Source organism: Dendropsophus ebraccatus, chromosome 2, assembly GCF_027789765.1.
Source record: "Dendropsophus ebraccatus isolate aDenEbr1 chromosome 2, aDenEbr1.pat, whole genome shotgun sequence".
In the NCBI taxonomy this organism is placed as follows: Eukaryota; Metazoa; Chordata; class Amphibia; order Anura; family Hylidae; genus Dendropsophus; species Dendropsophus ebraccatus.
The window spans coordinates 19,784,078-19,807,144 of record NC_091455.1 but is presented as its reverse complement, the minus strand read 5'-3'; the positions used below and the strand labels follow the sequence as shown (position 1 = coordinate 19,807,144).

Sequence of the window (23,067 nt, the reverse complement as noted above, 5' to 3'; positions counted from 1 at the left end):
ACTGTACTCCAATGGCCTCCACAGTCACCAGATCTCAATCCAATAGAGCATCTTTGGGATGTGGTGGAACGGGAGATTCGCATCATGGATGTGCAGCCGAAAAATCTGCGGCAACTGTGTGATGCCATCATGTCAATATGGACCAAAATCTCTGAGGAAGCTTCCAGCACCTTGTTGTATCTATGCCACCAAGAATTGAGGCAGTTCTGAAGGCAAAAGGGGGTCCAACCCGTTACTAGCATGGTGTACCTAATAAAGTGGCCGGTGAGTGTATGTATTGCTGACGTGAAGGGGTTAATGTTGCTATGTAATAACTCAGGCAGAGTTTAAGTTGCAGCTTTAAATAAAAACTATAAAGAAAACGCATTCCAAGTATAAGGTCTATTATATATTTTATCAGACAACTGTTAATATATACAATTTTAATAAAAATAAACTAATAAAGCAAAAAAAAAAACAAAAAAACATTCCCCCCATAACATTACAGCATAACTGGTTATAAACACAAAAACTTTGTTCTTTTGAGGCTTTGAAGAGTCCCATTACTTTGATACATATCTTTTACATATTACGCATTCTGCAAAGCCTGGGAAGGAAGACTGACAAAAAAAAAAAAAAAAAAAAAAAAAAAAGGTTCTGACTACAATCTACAGCTGTCAGCTCCGCCCCTTTCCTAAAAATCTTGTCATTGGTTGCCTTGTCCTTCCAAATAAAGCAAAGCAACCACAACCAGGGCAAAGCTGCATTCAAGGGTAAAACAAAAAGGGTCTCGAACCGGAATAATGTATTACCCATAAGCACCCACATAACATGCCATTCCTTCTCACATCCATTATATGACCGCCAATAAAAATCGCTTTCGCTACACCCGTGTATTAAATACTTTGCTACATTTGCCTCGTCTGTGCTTCAATAAAACAGGCTGGTAAACATTAACATTAAGGTTTTTTTTTTTCTCATTGTTAAAACATTTTTCATCAAAAAAAGTAACCTGTTAAAAAAATAATAATGCAGATAAGTCTTATGTAAGGCATGCCAATGTGGAAAAAAAATATATATATAAAAAAAAAAAAACATGCAAAGTAACCCCAAAATAGTGGAAGCCATAAATGCTGTAGAGTTTTATGGAAGAAGTTCCATTAGGATAACGCAACGTTTGGCCTACATAAGGAAGCGTTATCCTATGGGGAGCACCATGGGCCTCATGTATCAAAATAGTCTAAAAATCTGCCATATCGTATCTGGAGTCTACACAATGGAAAATCAATGGTGGAAATAAAGGTTGCTGGGGTGAGAAAGCTGGTTTTGATACATGAGGGCCATGGCCGTGGCTAAGAGTCAGAGTAGATTAGAGATAGGACAGTGACCATTATCTCCAGTTTTTCGGCAGAGGTCAACAAAGACAACCAACGTTTCTTGAAGGAAAAGTTCCAATTTATTCCAAATGAGAAGTTCTGCAGAAGGAAGCAAAATAATGACTCCCTCGTTGTGCGTAGTAGACAAGTCCGATGGTTCCTTCATGCGTTCCGAGTACATGGAAGCCAGGAACCTGTGGGGTCGGGTCATGCTGAGTATTGGATTGTTCCCGGATATAAGTGTCCTCTAAGTATCTCACTCTGACGGGCTGTAAAGATGGACACTGCATACTTGGCTGAGGTATGAGTTTTCAAGAGGGGGGAGGGGATATAAAATATCACTTTTTCTTTTTTTCAGATTTCTCCTCATCTTCCCATTTGAAAAACAGGAGGGGGAACATTCCCAAAATGCAGCCAATGGCGACTCCTATTGCTTTTCCCTAAAGAAGTAGAAAAAAGTCAAGTTTTTGTTAAGAAATTTTTAACCTTGCAACAAATGTTTTATCTTTTTATTCGGCTTACTCCTAGAGCTGTATTCAAAATTCTGCTGGCTGAATGTAAAAATGACACCCGCTTGGCTGCGCTCCTACAATTGTTCCATGTTTTGGTGTTTGTTTTTTTACAATATATGACTGTACAGTGTTTAACCACTTGATTTGGAGTATGCTCATTGTTAGTACAGAGCCAATAAACCTGTCAGGGCATGCTGGGAGTCATAGTTTTGCAACAGCTGGAAAGCAACAGGTTGGGAACCACAGCTCGGTACTGGGGGCAGCAGGAATATAAAAGGTCCTTATGCCTAGGAGCCAAACAGAAACCAGAAGAACTATGAATACAGCTCTGGGGTATAAGAAATTATGTGAACACAGGTTTTCAGGCAAAGTTTAAAAAAAAAAAAAAAAAAAAAGCAAATACTCCCTTGCAAAAGGGAGTTACTAGTGACAAAATGCAAAGATCAAGAAGAATATTCTAGTGACTATTTCAAAGGTTAGAGAGGAAACGCAGCGGATGATCTGTCAGAACGTTCTGCCACAACCTGTAAGGTATCCGCAATGTGAAAAATAAACAAAAAGAAACGCTCAGATGGAAATTTAAAGTTGATTTAGACGGGAAATTACTAAGAGGGGACTAATCTAACCTGCTGACAGCCCCCTAATGTGCACAGGGCGCCGAGGATCAAGGTATGTCTCTTACCTTCCTCTTTGGCGCTGTTTCCGTGCAGTTAGTAGTTGAATTCATGACCTGGAGCACCATTAGGAGCACTGCCCGCTCCCAGAGCGCTGATCTGGCCGCCGGCTCCATTGATTATCATTGGAAGGAGCAGGTCAGCTCCTTTTTTATGCTTTCTTAGTAAAGTTACTTACATCCCTGCACTGTTCTTCTCCCCCATGGATCTAATTAATTCCTGGCTTCCTCTCAAGACTGTGACCTTGCTGTTACCATACAATAGAGCACACACTTTCTTTCCCACAACCCCCTTTTGCTTTCAGGCTCAGTGGACACCAACTTCCAGTACTTCCTGGAGACTGCAGTTGAACTGAGCATGTGTGACCGACGTAGTGGGTCATAACCAAGGGCAGCAGGATATAAAAAAAAAAAAAATGCAGGCACATGAGGGATTAGTCAGTCTATATCCCTCATAATGCTTGTACATTAGAAATATGTTTAACCTGACAAAAGGTGTCAACCATAGATTCTTAAAAGCGTGAATGTGTGTGTTTGTAACAGTGCTACTGAAATACACGATGCGTCATACCCACTCAAGCTCATAGCCGGCGGGTAGCTACTAATCACCCGCGGCGGCCTCCTCCATACACACATAAGCTGAATTTACTTTGCAGCATATTATAAACATGTTAACATCCTATCACTTTGTCCCGAAATCCCAAAGCTGAGCGCCAGAGATTTGGCAGGAGCGAATCCCGAAGCCGTAAATTATTTATGCTGCACAGAAGGAGAGAGAATGACAAGAAGGTAGAAGGCTTCATCTAAGCGTCACAGCAGATACGTGAGGCTCTCCATGCTCCGGTATGGTTTAACAGGACGGACTGGATTATCTGACAATATAATTATAATACAGGAATTGAGATCGCTGCATTTGTTTAAAGGGATTATCCAGCGCTACAAAAACATGGCCGCTTTCCTCCAGAGACAGCACCGCTCGTCTCCAGTTTGGGTGCAGGTTTTGTAACTCCGTTCCATTGAAATGAATGGGGCTTAATTGCAAACCGCACCTGAACTGGAGGCAAGAGCGGTGCTGTCTCTGGAGGAATACTACTCAGTCACTTAGGTTGTTAGGGATTAGACAAACACGGCTAATTATTTTCAAAAACAGCGCCACACCTGTCCATAGGTTGTGTGTGGTATTTCAGCTCAGCTATATGCGCTGAATAGAACTGAGCTGCAATACTAGAAGCAACTCATGGTCAGGTGCCGTTTCTGGAACAATGACAGCATGTTACTCTTAATCCTGTACAACCCCCTCTCTGCTGCCACCTCTGTCCAAGTCAGGAACTGTCCAGAACAGGAGAGGTTTTCTATGGGGATTTGCTCCTTCTCTGGACACTTCCTGACATGGACAGAGGTGGCAGTAGAGAGCGCTGTGTCACACTGGAAAGAATACACCACTTCCCACAGGTCATACAGCAGCTGACAAGTACTGGAAGACTGGAGTATTATTTTTTTTATCAAAATAACTTACAAATCTGTATAACGTTCTGACACCAGCTGATTTGGAGAAAAAAACAATTTTTTTGTGTTTTTGAACAACTAGGTGGTGTACAGTATCGTATAAACGTCATAAGATTTTTTTGGAAAGTCCCTTTAAAAACTCACTTCCTTACTAACAGATACATAACAACCAGGAACAGCAGCATTATTCCAGCTAGGCTTTCATATCTTCCTTACTGTCATAGTAATCAGATTTTTTGGAAGGTCCCTATGTGCTATATCCACCACCAAGTAAGGCAGTCCACTTTACTTCTGAGTTCCCAGGGCTTGGATTTTTTTTTTTTCAAATCAACTGGAGTCAGAATGTTATACAGATGTTATACAGATTTAAATATCTCATCTTCCAATACATCAGCTGCTGTATGTCCTGCAGGAAGTAGTGTATTCTTTCCAGTATGACACAGTGCTCTCTGCTGCCACCTCTGTCCATGTCAGAAACTGTTCAGAGCAGCAGCAACTCCCCATAGAAAACCTCTCTTGCTGTGTTGCTCTGGACAGTTATGGACAGAGGTGGCAGCAGAGAGCACTGTGTCAGACTGGAAAGAATACACCACTTCCTGTAGGACATACAGCAGCTGATAAGTACTCAAAGGCTTGTGAATTTTAAATAGAAGTAAATTACAAACCTGTATAACTTTTTGATACCAGTCGTTTTAAAAGAAAAAAAAATCACTGTTGTTCCCCTTTAAGGCACAGGAGAGGCTGGAGACTGTGCCCCGAGCAGCCGCTTACATGTCCCTTTCACTGTATTTAAGGGGTGACCCACCAACATATTGGTGTGTTACTAGTGGGGTACATACCGCTACAGGGTATAGCAGATATATATGTGTGTGTGTGTGTGTGTGTGTGTGTAAAAAAGCAGGACCATGCAAGTTACTTACCATATGTGCACTAACGCGCGTCTGCCACATATCTGCTTGTTTGGGAGTTAAATCCGGATTCGGCAATCCCAGCCGTGAAGATATTGCTTCAACATAACCCGCCAGCCTATGGGAGAAGGATATAAGCATATCAATGCTAATGCTACATAACCAGAGCTAATACTGATGGGCGAGCCTTGGGCTAGATAGTGACTAAATGGGGAGAATCCGTGTCCAAATCTGCAACACAGCCAAGTGAAAACCTGCTACGGAATTTATTATGGGAATATTCCATTGTCTGAACACAGCCTTACAATATTAAGTCACATGTCTGACAACAGGTGGAGCTAAACTGAAGTCTGTTTCCAAGGACAACCAGCAGGAAATTTTAAAAACAACATAGCCACAACACTTTAACACATTAAAGGGGTACTCTTCCTTCTTTCAAATTAACTGGTGTCAGAAAGTTATATAGATTTGTAAATTACTTCAGATCTTTTAGTACTTATCAGCTGCTGTATGTCCTGCAGAAGTGGTGTATTCTTTCCAGTCTGACTCAGTGCTCTCTGCTGCCACCTCTGTCCATGTCAGGAACTGTCCAGAGCAGCAGAGGTTTTCTATGGAGATTTGCTGCTGCTCTGGACAGTTCCTGACATGGACAGAGGTGGCAGCAGAGAGCACTGTGTCAGCCTGAAAAGAATACACCACTTCCCGCAGGATATACAGCAGCTGATAAGTACTAGAACACTGAAGATTTTTAAACAGAAGTAAATTACAAAGCTATATAACTTTCTGAAACCAGTTGATTTAATAGAAGAATCTTTAACCCAAAGTAAATGACTTCTGGACACCATGTATCCCTGAAGTGACTTCTATCTAATGCAGGGGGAAAAAAGCCCATTTGCGGTAAAGGAATTTACAAGCTGTTGTTAAAAATTCAGACATTTTACTGCAAATGGGCCCTGACTACATTAGGTAGATGTCTCCTTAGGGATCCACATAGATAGAATGGGAATTTTGCAGAGGAAGTAAAACGTATTACAAAAATCCCATTGGAAGCAACAGGCATCTGGGGGTCAGGGGAGGAAAGTGAAGCCGGGGGTCCTGACCATGGTTGCTAAAAGTGTGTGTGTGTGTGTGTGTGTGTGTGTGTGTGTGTGTGTGTGTGTGTGTGTGTGTGTGTGTGTGTATATATATATATATATATATATATATATATATATACACACACACATATACACACACACACACAGAAGTGTTAATGGAATAAAAGGCCATGATCCTGCTGCTATCTGATGAACATTCAAACTCAATTACACCTTGGGAGAACACAGACGGCACTGCTAATCCTGGATACAGATGAAGCTGTGTTTCCTCCGCTGTGATGTGATTGCAGATCATTAGATACGTGGAAAGCTATTCTTGCTTGGATTCGGATCCCCATAAGGATTTACAATTTAATCTACATTTTGTAAGAGCAGGAAAAATTGTTTCGGTGACCAGGTGAACTGTGTAAAGGGCAACACAGGACAGAAGTGGACTTCTATAGTGGATAAAGGAAGGCGGAAAACATGGGGGTAGTTATAGGAGGGGCAGAGGAAGTGTAAAAAATAAAGCCTGGCGCTTATGGGAAATCAAAGACCCCTCCTACAGGGGTGTGTATATATAATATATATATATATATATATATATATATATATATATATATATATATATATATATGGGATATAGTAGGTTGGGGCCTTGATACAGAATTGTCATTAGGGCCCAAGAGCTTCAAAGGGTTATAAAGTGAAGATAACCCATGAAGATTGAGTGATATTGAAGGGAATCTGTCACTAGGTTTATGCCGCCTTAAATGATGACAGCGTAAACTAGTGACAGAAATGCTGAACAGATCGGTGTATTACCTACATTCTGTTCAGCCGTTCTCCTTATATGCAGGAGAATAGGATTCCCGCCACACTCCTCCCTCCAGCTGCTGATTGGGAGTTATCTATCCATGATGTGCATAGGCAGTCAACAACCAATCAGCAGCTTGTGGGTGGAGTTTGCCGCTTCTCATGAATATCCAGGACTACTGGGCTCATGCACATAATGGAGAGGACTACTTATTGTCCAGGTTATTCAGGAGGAGATCTCTGGATCAGCTGCACAGAACAATGTAAGTGATATATCATTCTGTACAGCTTCTCTGTCACTAGTTTTTGCTACCCTGAGATAGGACACCATAAACTTACTGACAGAGTCTCTTTAAGGAACTTACCCAAGTCCAGCAAGATCCGACACCAGGTTTCCTAGAGCAGCAGCTGTAAAGCAAACAGGAATCATTATACAGGATATAATAGAACATCATTCAGCATGGCATAGAGAGCAACTAACACTTGGTCTATGGTGTTCTTATGCCCAGAAGGTAAATGACCACCAGGCATCATGCCCATGATCCGCACTGCAAATACTCTGCTGCTCTACCAGGCCTTATCCAGCAGAGGGAGCATTTTTCATACAGATGTCACAACAAGTCTGCTATCTGGTATAAATGGAACAAAATCTCCAAAATCTGGACTGCGGAAACTTTACACTTTGGCAAGTGGTAGAGAAGCCCAAGTCCAGCACAACCTGACTTGCCAGTTTGGAAAGAAAGTTTTTTCTTAACAGGAAACTACAGCGAAAAAGTTTTTCTATCAAATAAACTGCTTTTAGAAAGTTATATAGATTTGTAATTTACTCCTATTTAAAAAGTCTTCCAGTACTTATCAGCTGCTGTATGTCCTGCAGGAAGTGGTGTATTCTTTTCAGTCTGACACAGTGCTCCCTGCTGCCGCCTCTGTCCATGTCAGGAACTGTTCAGGGAATTAGCAAATCCCCACAGAAAACCTCTCCTGCTCTGGACAGTTCCTGACATGGACAGAGGTGGCAGCAGAGAGCACTGTGTCAGACAGGAAATAATATACCACTTCCTGCAGCACATACAGCAGCTGATAACTACTTAAAGGACTGGGATTTTTTTAATAGTCATTCACAAATTTGTATAACCAGTTAATTTGAAAACATTTGGGGGTTGCCTTCCCCTGGATTAACACAGTAGGGTTTCCCTAGGTTGAATCTGATGGACTCTTGTCTTCTTTTAAACTTATTAACTATGTTACTATGTTAATTTTCTTTTAGCTGGAGTACTCCTTTAAGCTACATATCACCACCAGCTAAGTTCCTGGGATTGCTCTGACAAAGCTAGGACTATTGGCAAGTATGTGCTAATGGGCAATACTCAACCCATTGACTGTCCCTCTTTTATACTATGGAATTACTGATTGGGGGTAGGGACATGTTCACATCTGACAAGTAGCCTATGTTTGGGATACATCAACATACTAGCAGACAAGATAACTGGACTGAATGTAGTCTACTAGCGACTATATTCAGTCCATTCCCTATTGGGTTCTTTTTTGTGGAACAATATGCTTAGAATTGAACCAAACATAGTCACATGTCCCCTAAACTCAATGGACATGGCGGCCTTCCAACTTGTCCTATTCAGATGATGTCGGGAAGGAAAAGGGTCAGGCATGTTGGATTTTGACTGCCTGACTCCTTTGTTCTCAGAGACAAAAAGTAGTCTACCAAATTGCTCCCCTTGAAGGTGTACGGCCTCCTTATGATGTATATCAAACACAATGGTAGGATTGGGTTATTGGGAGGGAGCAATAACTCTCCAGGGAAAGTGAACTATCCATTCTCCGTATAGAACCTTGATATTATGTTGATGTTATTACAGCCGGGAACCTGTCCTACTTGTAGAAAACCTTCATCATAGCTCCTTATCGACCCAGAAACTGTAGTCACCTGAGAGTCAGAGACAAGATCGCCTCATGACTCATTTATAACCTCAAGCAGCGCTCCCCGCCGCGTCCCTCGAGTGTCCGTGCAGGAAGTCATTACTAACCGGCTACAATGGCCCCTCACCTCTCCAGAAATAGCTGCACTCCATTATACATGCCCCGAGCATAGGACTGAGCACTATGCTGAATGTTATCGAGATGGCACAATGCTGGATGTATACTGTATACACTGAGGGTGCCAGGCATCGCAAGGGATACTCTAGTTATACGCAGGTACCATCTATCCCGTGTGGTCACCACCAGATCTGGTGATCATTGGGGTCCTAAGTCTTCAGACCCCCGCAATTTAGCAGCTATACCATATCCATTGGTTAGTTGATGATTCCTTCCAAAAAGAAGACCCCTTTATATACTATCAGTATATCCTGTATTTTTAACAGTTTCATGGAAAAAAAAACAAAAACCTTGAAACTAGTGAACTTGCCCAACTGTTTGGGTTTGGCAACGTTCTCCAAATCTGAGCACTCGGCATTTGACTTCCAAGGACTGGAGAAGTTGGATTGTGGTTGTATCCGTGTTTTCCAGGACTCCCTAGGGTGGCATCAAACTTTCCTAGCTGCCAAGAGTTAAATGTCGAGCGTTCAGGTTCGGAGAACATTGCAGAACCCAAACGGTTCACTCAACACTTGTCAATTTTTTTTATTTTTTTTTGAGACTAGTGTGCAGTGAACTTGCCGAACCGTTTGGGTTTCAACAATGTTCTCTAAACCTAAATACTCAGCATTTAACTCTTGTCGGCTGGAGAAGTTGGATGCCACCCTAGGGAGTCCTGGGAAATGTGGATACACCCATAGGCATATGACTTCTCCAGTCACTGGGAGTCAAATGCCGAGCACTCAGGTTGGCCGAATCCGAAAAGTTTGGCAAATTCTCTCAACACTAGTTGTTCTTGTGACGTGTCAAAAATTTTGATTGATGATGGTTTCATTTCTAACACCATCTTTCTGAGTCAAGAGAAGTGCGTGGTAGTGGACTTTACTCCTCAACTCTCAGTGGTGCCCATCTAGGTAGCTCCATTATAAGAGGCCTATTCCACGGAGCGAGAATCAGCCGTTTATCGCTCCGTGGAATAGACCCAATGATCAGCCGATGATCGTGTCATCGGCTGATCATTTATGTAGGTTCAAACCTAAAATCATCGGGCAACGACCGTGCATCGCTGCGTGGAATAGCGATGCGTGGCGGGCGACCGACGATTTCGCAAACACCATTCTTTACCTAAGCATGTTGCAGGGCTTCTGTGCTCCTTCTTCCTCCCAGTCCCGCGCGTAGCAGCAACTTTGGTGCAGCCAGCTGACAGACCGCTCAGCCAATCACTGGCCAGGACCGCCGCGGCCAGTGATTAGCTGAGCTGTCTGTTAGCTCAGACAGGCCGCACCGAAGCTGCTTCTGCGCGCGGGACCGGGAGGAAGAAGGAGCACAGAAGCCCTGCAACATGCTTAGGTAAAGTATGGTGTTTAAACAAGGGCTGCAAAGACATCGGTAACGATGTCCATGCGGTCCTCGCTAAACTATTATCGGGCCATGTAATAGGCCCAGTAAACGAGCGCCAATCTAGTAGATCGACGCTAGTTTACATTATTGATCGGGCCGTGAAATAGGACCCTAGGTCTATGGGGCTGCCACGCCGCACATGATTGACAGCAGAGAAGTTGAGCGCAGAGTGCAGCTATGATCAAGAGCATTTATGCTTAAAAGAAATCCCCATTTTTATACACATAATGGGGGAGATTTATCAAACATGGTGTAAAGTGAAACTGGCTCAGGTGCCCCTAGAAACCAATCAGATTCCACCTTTCATTTTCCAAAGAGTCTGTGAGGAATGAAAGGTGGAATCTGATTGGTTGCTAGGGGCAACTGAGCCAGTTTCACTTTACACCATGTTTTCTAAAACTCCCCCAATATGACCATGTGCCTGTATGCTTTTAAGTTACACCAACTCTTACCTGCCATTGTGGAAATTCCTAAAAGAGCTCCAATATGGAATTCTATCTGTGTTCCCTGTAAGAAAAGGATGATATGTTAGTGTTCAGTCAGACAGCACAAGGCGGGGAGGTTTCTGGCATCACCTAAAAAATTCTAAACATACCAGTCCTCAAAGCAAAATCTGATAATATGTGTCAATTTATTGTAATAAAATGTAATAAAAATATATATAAATATATAATAAAAAGGAAAAAAAAAAAATCTTAAACCTGAAGTGTCTTTCTGTCTAGTCCAGGATAAAATACTCAAACACATTAAAAGCATAAACCATACAAATACATAAGCCCCGGGGCCCTTATAGTACAATAGATGAACACAGAGGGTTAGGGAATGCGGTACAAAAGCCTATGAAAACAAATGGAAGAAAAAAGAAAACACAACAAAACATAAAGGTGTAAAAGTGTATGAAACAACTAGATACTCATATAAATAGCCATATAGTCGTTGTACTGCTATGCTTCAAATATATATTTCACAGCCACTGAGGAAGAAGCTAGCAGCTTTGAAACGCGTCTGGAAGCCACCTAACATTGGCCTACACCCCTCAACAGTCACCTGAACATACCCCTGGATCTATTCCCCATCTCTCTAAGTCTGGGAGGAGCTGGCTCAACAGTGACTGTCTACTGCACTACTGGCAGCAGAGCCACGCTTTGACACAGACCAGAAACAAGACTGGTGACGTAACCGTATTCACCGTGGGCAGACCGGGACGCCGGTGACCCCGGAGAAGACGCAGATCCTGTATGGGTGAGCGGTGCACATGCACCAAACTATGTGAATGTGTATAAATCCTCCCCTATGACAACAAACAGTGATAGAGCCAGAGAGATCCAGTGCTTGCAAGTACATCTCAGACAGAACACCAGGGATCAGTGATATCTATTATACTGGTCTAATAACTATACAATCCAAAAAAGGGGTTCTTTTACTTTGGATCGTAATCTACAAACTAACTGACTTTTGAATTTTAACAACAAAGTGGGATCAGTCCAGTGAGCCAGGACTACTACCCCCATCTGCCTGCTTTCACTGTGTGATTCTACTGCAAGTCAGTGAGAGGATGATGGGAATCCCTCTCTTGGTCTGAACCAAAAGACCAGTTCAACCACTTTTTGTGCTGATTATATATTTGAAGCATTGCAGTACAACGACTATATGGCTATTTATATGAGTATCTAGTTGTTTCATACACTTTTACACCTTTATGTTTTGTTGTGTTTTCTTTTTTCTTCTATTTGTTTTCATATGCTTTTGTACCGCATTCCCTAACCCTCTGTGTTCATCTATTGTACTATAAGGGCCCCGGGGCTTATGTATTTGTATGGTTTATGCTTTTATGGTGCGTTCACACCTACAGGATCTGCAGCTGATTTTCTGCAGCAGATTTCATTTAAATAAGTGAACACAGCATCAAATCTGCTGCAGATCCTGTAGGTGTGAACGCACCATTAATGTGTTTATGAGTATTTTATCCTGGACTAGACAGAAAGACACTTCAGGTTTAAGATTTTTTTCTTTTCTTTTTATTATATATTTATATATATTTTTATTACATTTTATTACAATAAATTGACACATATTATCAGATTTTGCTTTGAGGACTGGTATGTTTAGAATTTTTTAGTTACTGTGTACATTGGATGGTGTATTCCAGTTAACCTCAGCCAAATCAGATACAGGTGAGCTGCACCTTAGATCGTTACTGTGCACAGGTTTCTGGCATCGCCTACACATATTTAACGTGTCAATTCCCAAGTCATGTTTTAGGATTCCTTTTGGGGGAAACTGTCAATCCTCTTTCTTTTCCCAATGTGTAAAAAGCAGCTTAAGTGACTAATCCAGATCCATACTCAGCAATCAATTATTGATGATTACATTACACATGGGCCTGAAAGTGAATCTCCACTTTTACACATAGCGTCATCTTTGGCTTCAACAACTGGTGTGAATTACGTCCATAATATATCTTTTATGGGGCTGGAGTTTTATTTATTTTTTTATGATACATCCTCAAATAACATGAACATGAAAATATTCTGGCTGTCAAAGCCACCACTAGGGGGAGCCTAGGAGTTTGCTGCATACTGTCAGGATGAGTTCACATATATCAAATTTATACAGCACAATCAATCGAGCGGCCGGGCCCCCTGATTTGCTGTATCGTTCTGTGATTATACAGCAAGAAGTGTGGCTGATCAAAATAAATTTTACCACTGCAGAAAAGATGATCAGCTAAATAAGCACCTCCAGGAATACGCCATACAGATAATCGGCCCATGTGTCTAAGATCCCTGGGGTTGAACTGTCACAGGTCAGATATCACCTATCCCCAGGACAGATGCTTTTATCTTCAGGATAATCCCTTTAAATGTAACATGCTGCATCTCTGTAACACATATATAATATATATCTCCAGATAAAACATGGAAATTATGAATCAATAAAGAATAAATTTAAAATGAAAACCATCAACAAGCTGGTGGATTTGTTATTTATATTATTTGCTCTATTTACCACCTGCAGGGTATCGCAGTGATCTGCAGCCCCTTCATTCTCAGAATCAGTGAGGGACCACATCCAACTTAGCGGCATGCCATCACTTCTTGAGATAGAAATGCCCTTTAATATCCCGTGATCATTTACTTATCAATACCTACGGTAGGCATAAGGATTCAACAAAGTCTGACAACGTAGACAAAGAGATAGATAGATGATAGATAGACAGATAGATAGATAGATAGATAGATAAATAGATGATAGATAATAGATAGATGATAGATAGAGATAGATGATAGATAGATAGATGATAGATAATAGATAGATGATAGATAGAGATAGATGATAGATAGATAGATAGATGATAGATAATAGATAGATGATAGATATAGATAGATAGATAGATAGATAGATAGATAGATAGAGATAGATAGATAGATAGATAGATAGATAGGAGATGGATGGATAGATAGATAGAGATAGATGATAGATAGATAGGAGATGGATAGATAGATAGATAGATAGATAGATAGATAGATAGATAGATAGATGATAGATAGATAGATAGATAGATAGATAGATAGATAGATAGATAGATAGATAGGAGATAGATAGATAGATAGATAGATAGATAGATAGATGATAGATAGATAGATAGATAGATAGATAGATAGATAGATAGATAGATAGATAGATAGATAGAAGATGTGTATTACTGTACATTGAGGATTCCGGGAAAGTTGGGTGATAGCAGCTAAACAGAAGCTCTATAGGGTATTAGGATTTTATTCATCCCATATACTTCTTGTTCTGATTCCTAATGTGGTTCAGGATCTCTGCTTGCTGTCATTTATAGCATTAAAGTATTAAGCACCTGTCCTGGTCATGTGACACATGTCCTGTTACGTGTTGTGCATCCTCATATAACTCGGACAGATTTACTTTCCCTGGAACTACAGGAAACAATGAGGGTTCCCACTCAATGACAGGAAGCAGACATCTTGAACACTTCAAAAAAAACCTGACAATTGAAGTAAATTGGGGAATTATATAAATCTTTATTTGTTATGCTGGGATATCCCTAGACGGACATGGGTCTCAGAGGGAAGTGGAATCCGGATTATATCCAGTGCCAGGAGGCGGCTGATGGATTCCACCTCCTACAGCAAGAGACACAGACACCGCAGCTATAATTAATGGGTAAACCGGTATAATCTCCACCCTGAGGCGCTGCCGCCCGCACTGTCACACCGAGCCTCCAAAACACTTCAACAAGGCCCAAATCCACCCTGTTACCAGGGAGACCGGGAGGATGCTGGCAAGCCGCAGCAGACACAGCACGATCATAAAACCGAGCGTGTGCCGACAGGCCGCAATCATCACTGCCGCCGCATGTGGTGCTAACTTGTAAATGGGTGGATTATATTCAGCCATACTGAATAAACAGCCTGATATGTCAAATAGTCATAACAGAGGATGGAGTCAGTATGGAGGGTGGGGTTTGTCAATTTAACGCAGCAGTGTTCTCAAACTTGTAGTGCTCTGGCTGCAGCAAAACTACAACTCCCAGCATGCCCTGAGGGCAGGGCATGCTGGGACATGTAGTTTTAAAGTCGCTGGACAGTCACAAGCTAAGGAACCTTAAAAGGGGTACTCCAGCAATTTTTTTTTCTTCAGATCAACTGGTGTGAAAAAGCGCCACACTTTCAATTAAAAAATCTTCCAGTGCTTGTCAGCTGCTGTATGTTTTATACATCTATGTCTATGACATACAGCAGCTGATAAGTACTGGAAGACTTGAGATTTTTTAACAGAAGCAAGTAAAGGTGCGTTTACACGTAACGATTATCGTGCAAATTTGCGCGATAACGATCGAATTCGAACGATAATTGTACGTGTAAACGCAGTGAACGATCAAACGTCTAACGAGAAATCGTTCATTTCGATCTTTCAACATGTTACAAATCATCGTTCGCAAAAAATTCGCAGATCGTTCCGTGTGAACAGTCGTTCGCCGATTTAACCAATGTGTGAGATAGGCTTAAGGATCGCAAAACGATCGCAAAACGAATTTTCCGTACGATATATCGTACCGTATAAACGCTGATCGTTATGAAAAAAAAAAAACATTACTCCGACATCGTTCATCGTACGATCGGGCCAATTATCGTTTCGTGTAAACGCACCATAACAAATCTCTGGTACTTTCTGACACCAGCTGATATGAAAGAAAGAAAAAAAAAAAAGCTGCTGGAGTTGCCGCTTAAAATGGTAAAATGGAAGCTGAGCTGTGATTGGTTGCTAGAGATGAGCGAACCGGGTTCGGGTTTGAGTCGATCCGAACCTGAACGATCAGCATTTGATTAGCTGGGGCTGCTGAACTTGGATAAAGCTCTAAGGTTGTCTGGAAAACATGGATACAGCCAATGACTATATCCATGATTTCCACATAGCCTTAGGGCTTTATCCAACTTCAGCAGCCACCGCTAATCAAATGCCGAAAGGTTCGCTCATCTCTGGTTGCTAAAAACTAACTTTGCTGCCCATAGCAACCAATCACAGCACAGCTTTCATTTCTTACAGTGCACCATAAAATGAAAGCTGTGCTGCGATTGGTTGCTATAGGCAACAAAGACAGTTTTACTTTCAATTTTCATAACATGTATGATTATTATTTGTTGCCCACAGCAGCCAATCACACCTCAGCTTTCATTTTATCAGAGCAATGTGAGATATGAAAGCAGAGCTGTGATTGGTTGCTATGGGCAACCCAATAAATCCTCCCTCATTGTGTACAAATCCTTTACTTGCGTTCACCGTTCATCACGTATAAACGTCTATATGGAAACCTTGGTATTTATTAATGAACCAGGAGGCTCAGGATGAATAAAGAGCTATTACTACCTCTCCCCGCAAAACATATTAATGCCTTATTTATCTCTTAAAGGGCTTGTCCATTTAGGACAATAACAATCCATATGATCATCATAGGGAGTGGGCCTCCGACAGGGACACCCCTCTATGATCCATAGTGGCCCTTGGCTGATTTGGATCATCTACATATAAAATGGGGTTAGTTATATATATGGCTGCCACGTAAAACTACTGTAAATCTGTTCAGCCAACAGCTACTGATCCCAGTAAATTCTGAGGTTGGACGGGTATAAGGGGATCAGTTGATTGTGTCTGTGATGAGATGTAGACTTCCCCTTTAAATACGGGCAAAACAAGTGCAGCAAAAATACGCAGAAACACATTACAAATTATCTGTGGTTTTACCGCCTGCAAATTGACATGTAAGACAACATATGTATCAGCTATCAGAGCCTCCAGCCGCAGGCCCGGCCTAACCATCCGTGACATGTCCTGCCGAGTCCTCCTTCTAGTGTGACCTTCCAGGAGAGAAAGTCAATTGTGTTACTAAAAAAAGGCTGGAAGAAATAGCGGCGTGACCGCCACACTCTCAGCGCACAGCTGTTAAGGAGCGGGATAGCGATCCGCAGACATGTTTAGCACTGGCAGCTTGTAAACATCATACTACTTCATGGGAGTACCACCAGGGAGCTGACCTACTTATTTCCACATGAAAAAAAAAATGTAATTCCACAGAAAAAAAAAATGTTTCAATTCAATCTTGGCCGTTCCTTAAAGGAATATTTTCACCCCCTTACTCTATATTCGGTTCTCTGTCCCATCCACAAGCTTAGATGCTGCTTATTTCATAAATACCCATATAAAACTTGTCCGTGTCATCTTTCTGCTATAAAATCGCTTAATTTCAGTGGTGGACAGTGTCACCTAGGCGGGGCTACATGGTAGTTGGGCCCCTTCTCCCAGTTTCCATGAAGCCTCGCCTAAGTGACACTGTTAACCGATGAAACAACACTGTCCACAGATGTAGACAAGTTTTATTCAGGTATATATGGGATATGCAGCCTCTGAGCTTGTGGATGGTGTGGAAAAGGAGGGGGGGGGGGGGACAATTTCACTTTAAGCTGGCCATACACCTTCTGTAACTTACGGCTGAATGATCACTGGGCTGTCCATTATCTCTTCCCTCCATCCTCCCCATACACAGGAACATTTGGCACGGCCAGGCAATCCTGTGTTCTTTATGGGGAGGGGTAAACCGCAGTAAAAGAGCTCTGACTGCAGCTTAAAGCGACTCTGTACCCACAATCTGCCCCCCCCCACCCCAAATCACTTGTACCTTCAGATAGCTGCTGTTAATCCAAGATCTGTCCTGGGGTCCGTTCGGCAGATGATGCAGTTATTGTCCTAAAAAACAACTTTTAAACTTGCAGCCCTGTGTCAAACTGCCGTGGCCTGGAGTGTGTGTGCATTAGGCTGGCACATCCTTTCTGTCCCTCCTCCCCGCCCTCTTCATCATTAGGAATGCTCCAGGCAGATTGCCTCCTATTCATCAGCTGTGAGAACACGGCACATAGGCTGGATCGTTAAGATACCTGTGCAGTGTTCACTTTCAGAGGAATAGGAAAAATTCTGGCAGTGGCATTCCTAATGATGAGGAGGGTGGGGAAGAGGGACGGAAGGGTGGTGCAAAGTTACGGCAAAGATACTTTAGGCCACGGCCGTTTGGCACAGGGCTGCAAGTTTAAAACTTGTTTTTAAAGACAATAACTGTATCACCTGCCGAACGGACGCCAGGACAGATCTTGGATTAAAAGCAGCTATCCTAAGGTACAAGCGGTTTTGTGTGTGTGTGTGTGTGTGGGGGGGGGGGGTCAGATTGTGGGTACAGAGTCACTTTAACTCTCCCACAGCAAAGGGGATGGGTGGGGATTTTCCAAAATGAATACTTTATCAAGATATGCCCCTAGGGCAGCATGCAACTTCTCTAGCCGCTGGGAGTGAAATGCAGAGTGTTAGGGTTTGAAGAACGTTGCCGAACCCGAACAGTTCAGCAAATTCGTTCAACGAGCGGAGCAGATAATAGAATCCTCCTCTGCTTGTCAGAGAAGATGTTAGGCATGTACAATGGCAATCTCCTCCTCTGACAAGCAAAGTTATTGGACGGCCTGCTCACCAGCGGGGATCCCTTGCTGCCACTGAAGATAGAGCTAGTCTACCTCAATATACTTCCAGTTTCATATAGAGGTATACAGAGTTTACAGTAAGTTTTTTTTTTGGGGGGGGGGGGGGGGGGGGGGCTGGTAGAATCAGTTTACACACATCAGTAAATACAGATAGCATTTTATTGTGGTGTGTATCCCTTTAATATGTGGTTTCTATATTATAATAGCTGGCATACAGAGCTGACGTAACCCGCAAGAAACCAAATGCCAAACATTACACAGTAATTGGTTTCTAAGGGCAACATCTCATTTTCCACTAGTCAAAAATTCTATTGTTTCCACTTAGAAACTTCATTAATTCAATCCTCCCACTGAATCTGCATTGTGCTTGCTGGGATCCTGGCCCGTAGCTTGTGGGTCCCTGTGATATGTGCGGCTCTATAAATAACTGTAATTATTACACAATGAGGCAAGCACACACATTTTTTTTTCTGGCAGAGCATAACATATAAGCTGCCATCAGACTGGGTGATGGTACGTGCTGACTACAATATTATATCACAACTGACCATAATACAGAATGGTGACCACCTTGATGGGGTTGTTAGATAGATAGAGTTATGTTACGTTATTAGAGAGTGGTGGCCCAGTCAGGAAATTGATTTACTGTCCACATCAGAAACAATAAGCTAACTGGATTTAAATGTAATACCTCATTTGACCTGTGGGCGTGCTGCAGGGGAAGTGTACACTTTCTTTCAGGCTTCCACAAAGATTACAATCGATATCTATGGTTTTCCCGGCTGTGGGACTTTGAATGGAGAGTGAACTACTTGTGACCTGCCTGGACCTCTTCTAAATCCTAAATCTGAGATACTTGATCCTCTACATAATAAGAATTAAAGGAGAAGCCCATTGATTTTAAAAATTTGACAGCTGGTGTGTGTGTGTGTAACAAAATAAACAATCTCTACTTACAGTACCTCTCTCAGTGCCTGCTTAGCACCGTGTCACAGGCTGCAGGCCCCTGCCGAAATGCATTTTCCCCTTAGTTCCGATGTCATCATGACTCGAGGAAAAATACTAACCCGGCTGATGGACTGCCCCACCCCCATCAGCCAATCCGTTACTGCAGCAGTGTCCAGCCCTTCACTGACTGGATGAGCAGGCAGTCCATTAAAGGAGTAGTGCGGCGCTAAACAATAATTCACTAAATAACACACATTACAAAGTTATACAATAAAGTTATACAGTTATGCTCAGCCAATCGCGGCTGAGTAGCTGATGACGCGGCAGAGGGCGGCCGGCACTAGGAACAGTCGGAGCGGTTCAGCCGGCCGTCCGAATATGATATCATTGGCACAAGATGGCGGACGGGGGTCGGCAAGAAGCAGGTATGTATAGAGCACTACACTTCCGGGTCTAGCGTGGGTGGGGGAAACGCGGGGAAGGAGGCGATTCACTAACATAACATACATTACAAAGTTGTATAACTTTGTAATGTGTGTTATTTAGTAAATAATTGTTTAGCGCCGCACTACCCCTTTAACTGGGTCTTGACGTTACAGCCTCAGCAGACCCCGGAGCCCAGCGAGGGTCCTGGGTCGGCAAGCCAGCGCTGCAAAAGCACGGGGAGAAGTGATTAGTGATTGTTTATTATGTTCCCCTCTGCCGGCTGTGACATTTTTTTTAAATCACCATACTTCTCCTCTAAAGACGTTATCCAGGATTAGAAAAATATAGCTGATGACTTCCAAAAAGCAGCACCACCCCGCCCTCAGGTTGTGTACCGTATTACAACTAGCCTCTATTTACGTGAATGGAACTAAGCTGCAATACCCAAAGCAAAGTGGGCAAGGATGGCGCTGTTTCTGGAAGAAAGCTGTAATCATTTTTGGATAAACCATTTAAAAGGCAGTCTCCAGCCCAATTGTTCTCCAGAACCTGCATGTAACTGGAAACCATCAGCATGCTACTTTATATTGATGAGTTCTGAGTAGGGTAATTAGTATGAAATTGAAATGTGTTAAAGAATTAAGAATCCTATCCACATAGGTTATTAAATAGAGGCGTATAAAAAAAAAAAAAATCATCAACAGCATCTTGTTGACGGTCTCCACGTGACTTCTAGACCTCACACATTGAAGAAAACAGAAAATAAGCGACTATTAGGAAATGAGGATGTATTACAGAGATGCTTTGTAAGAATTTTTTACCTTTTTGGACACTAGAGATAAAAATGTTTTTCTTACCGCAGCAATCATAATAGCGTTATCCAAGAAGCCGAAGCCGATGAATGGTAGTGCATTGTGGACGAAAACTGCAACACACAAACGAGAGAATCAAAGAGCGATCATAAACCTGTAAGGAGACCTTCCCCGAACCTATAAAATCAAAGGGGACTCTTTGTTCTAGAGACAGGTGAGACCCTATACATCAGACGTGTGTCTATGAGTCATCCTTATACGTCATGGTTTCAATATAGATCCGTCAGGTCTCGGCTAAGGGCGGCATGAGATAAGAGGGGGGGACGCTGAATGCTGGTATATATAGCTTTCATTGTTTTATTCAATGTGTTCATGTAAAAAGCGGGGGGGAAGCACGACCCAAAGGCTCTTTCTATGAGTGGGGGGAGGAAGCAGGACCCACAGGCTCTTTCTATGAGTGGGTGGGGGAAGCACGACCCACAGGCTCTTTCTATGAGTGGGTTGGGGAAGCACGACCCAAAGGCTCTTTCTATGAGTGGGTGGGGAAGCACGACCCAAAGGCTCTTTCTATGAGTGGGTGGGGGAAGCACGACCCACAGGCTCTTTCTATGAGTGGGTGGAGGAAGCAGGACCCAAAGGCTCTTTCTATGAGTGGGTGGGGGAAGCACGACCCAAAGGCTCGTTCTATGAGTGGGGGGAGGAAGCAGGACCCAAAGGCTCGTTCTATGAGTGAGGGGAGGAAGCAGGACCCACAGGCTCTTTCTATGAGTGGGTGGGGGAAGCACGATCCAAAGGCTCTTTCTATGAGTGGGTGGAGGAAGCAGGACACACAGGCTCTCTATATGAGTGGGGGGAAGCAGGACACACAGGCTCTCTATATGAGTGGGGGAAGCAGGACCCACAGGCTCTCTATATGAGTGGGGGAAGCAGGACCCAAAGGCTCTCTATATGAGCGGGGGAAGCAGGACCCACAGGCTCTCTATATGAGTGGGGGAAGCAGGACCCACAGGCTCTCTATATGAGTGGGGGAAGCAGGACCCACAGGCTCTCTATATGAGTGGGGAAAGCAGGACCCACAGGCTTTTTCTATGAGTGGGTGGGGGAAGCAGGACCCACAGGCTTTTTCTATGAGTGGGTGGGGGAAGCAGGACCCACAGGCTCTATGAGTGGGGGGAGGCAGGACTCACAGGCTTTTTCTATGAGTGGGAGGAGTAGGATCCAGAAGGCTTTTTCTATGGGTGGGTGGGGAAAGCAGGACCCACAGGCTCTCTCTATGATAGCCTACAGATCTGGCCCTCTCTCTCTCTGACAGATTTGCCTTATTATGAACTAATTTTCCAATATCACAGCAGAAACAGGAGAACTGAACCTCTACTGAAGCAGTAATGGCCGCCACATTGATGGTCACCTAACCGTCCCAGGAACGGTTTGGGAGCTTATATTTCCTGGGAAACTTTTTTTTAAGCAGGAAAAGCCTTTTAATAAATAAAAATTTTCAGCTTATTTATCCCTCGTAGAAAACTAAATGACAAATGGCCAAAATGAATATCTAAATACCGTGACATTTCTGTCACTGTGACCTTTACAAAGCAAAAGCCATTAATGAATAATAACAATTCGGGGTGGATAGGCTCCAAGATCACATTTATTAAAGGGATATTTAAAGGGGCTGTCCTAAGAACATTGTTTACCACCTATCCACAGAATAGTCAATAAATGAATAAATACTGGTGGTCGTGACATGTCTATCTCCAGCCACACTGAAGCTCATTTCTGAATTGACTACAGTTGCTTAAACGAAAACTATCAGCAGGCTGGAAGAACTTAACCTGCTGTTATCTCGCTATAACGCACGGGGCGCTGAGGAGGAAGATACGCTTCTTACCTTCTCTGCGCTTTTTCTGTACTACTAGCCATTAAATCCCTATGCTAATTAGGCCTTTTGGTGAAATGGGGTCAAAATTACTGCCCCTGATGCACCAATCAGCAGAGGTCATCATTTAAGGTGGAATAAACCTAGCAAGAGATTCCCTTTAAGGACCTATCAGCAGATATAATTCTTCTAACTTCCCTAAGCTTCCCTTTGACAGTTACAGCAACAGTTAGGTCACATGTCTGACAATGGGGCGGAGTCAAGCCCCAATTTAAAAACAAAAAACAAAAAAACTGTACATTGAGGAAAATTGAGCAAACAGCTTAAAAATAAATCGCTAATATACCCCATCCCTTCAGTCCACAATGGGAGAGGGACAGTGAGAACCAATCAAGGGGCAAATCACTTAACCTAGATAGTGTGAACTGTGTCAGAATATATTATACAGACAGGCCCAGATGTACACAGCTCATTGATCCACCCAACATGCATCACACAATATAGACCTCTAGAACGCTTACCATGTTTCAGCTGGTTGGAGGAAGGTGGGGCAGCTTCAAGTTGTTCTGAAACACAATAGAATGGATTTATTAGACATCTAGTGCAGTTAACACATTACAAT

At 42.7% G+C, this 23,067-nt stretch overlaps 1 protein-coding gene across 2 annotated transcripts in view; it reads right to left on the bottom strand.

Moving 5' to 3' along the window:
- Nucleotides 1-375: 375 nt before the first annotated feature.
- TMEM65 (transmembrane protein 65) overlaps nt 376-23,067 on the bottom strand; it is a 58,155-nt gene continuing 35,463 nt past the window's right edge. For both annotated transcript variants that reach the window (XM_069957122.1, XM_069957124.1), the window contains 6 exons: nt 22,967-23,011; nt 20,618-20,685; nt 10,791-10,845; nt 7,212-7,254; nt 4,967-5,072; nt 376-1,795 (listed from right to left, as the gene is read on the bottom strand). In XM_069957122.1, the coding sequence (XP_069813223.1) occupies nt 1,694-1,795; nt 4,967-5,072; nt 7,212-7,254; nt 10,791-10,845; nt 20,618-20,685; nt 22,967-23,011 (419 nt within the window). In that variant the 3' untranslated portion in view covers nt 376-1,693. The remainder of the gene's footprint in view (nt 1,796-4,966; nt 5,073-7,211; nt 7,255-10,790; nt 10,846-20,617; nt 20,686-22,966; nt 23,012-23,067) is intronic.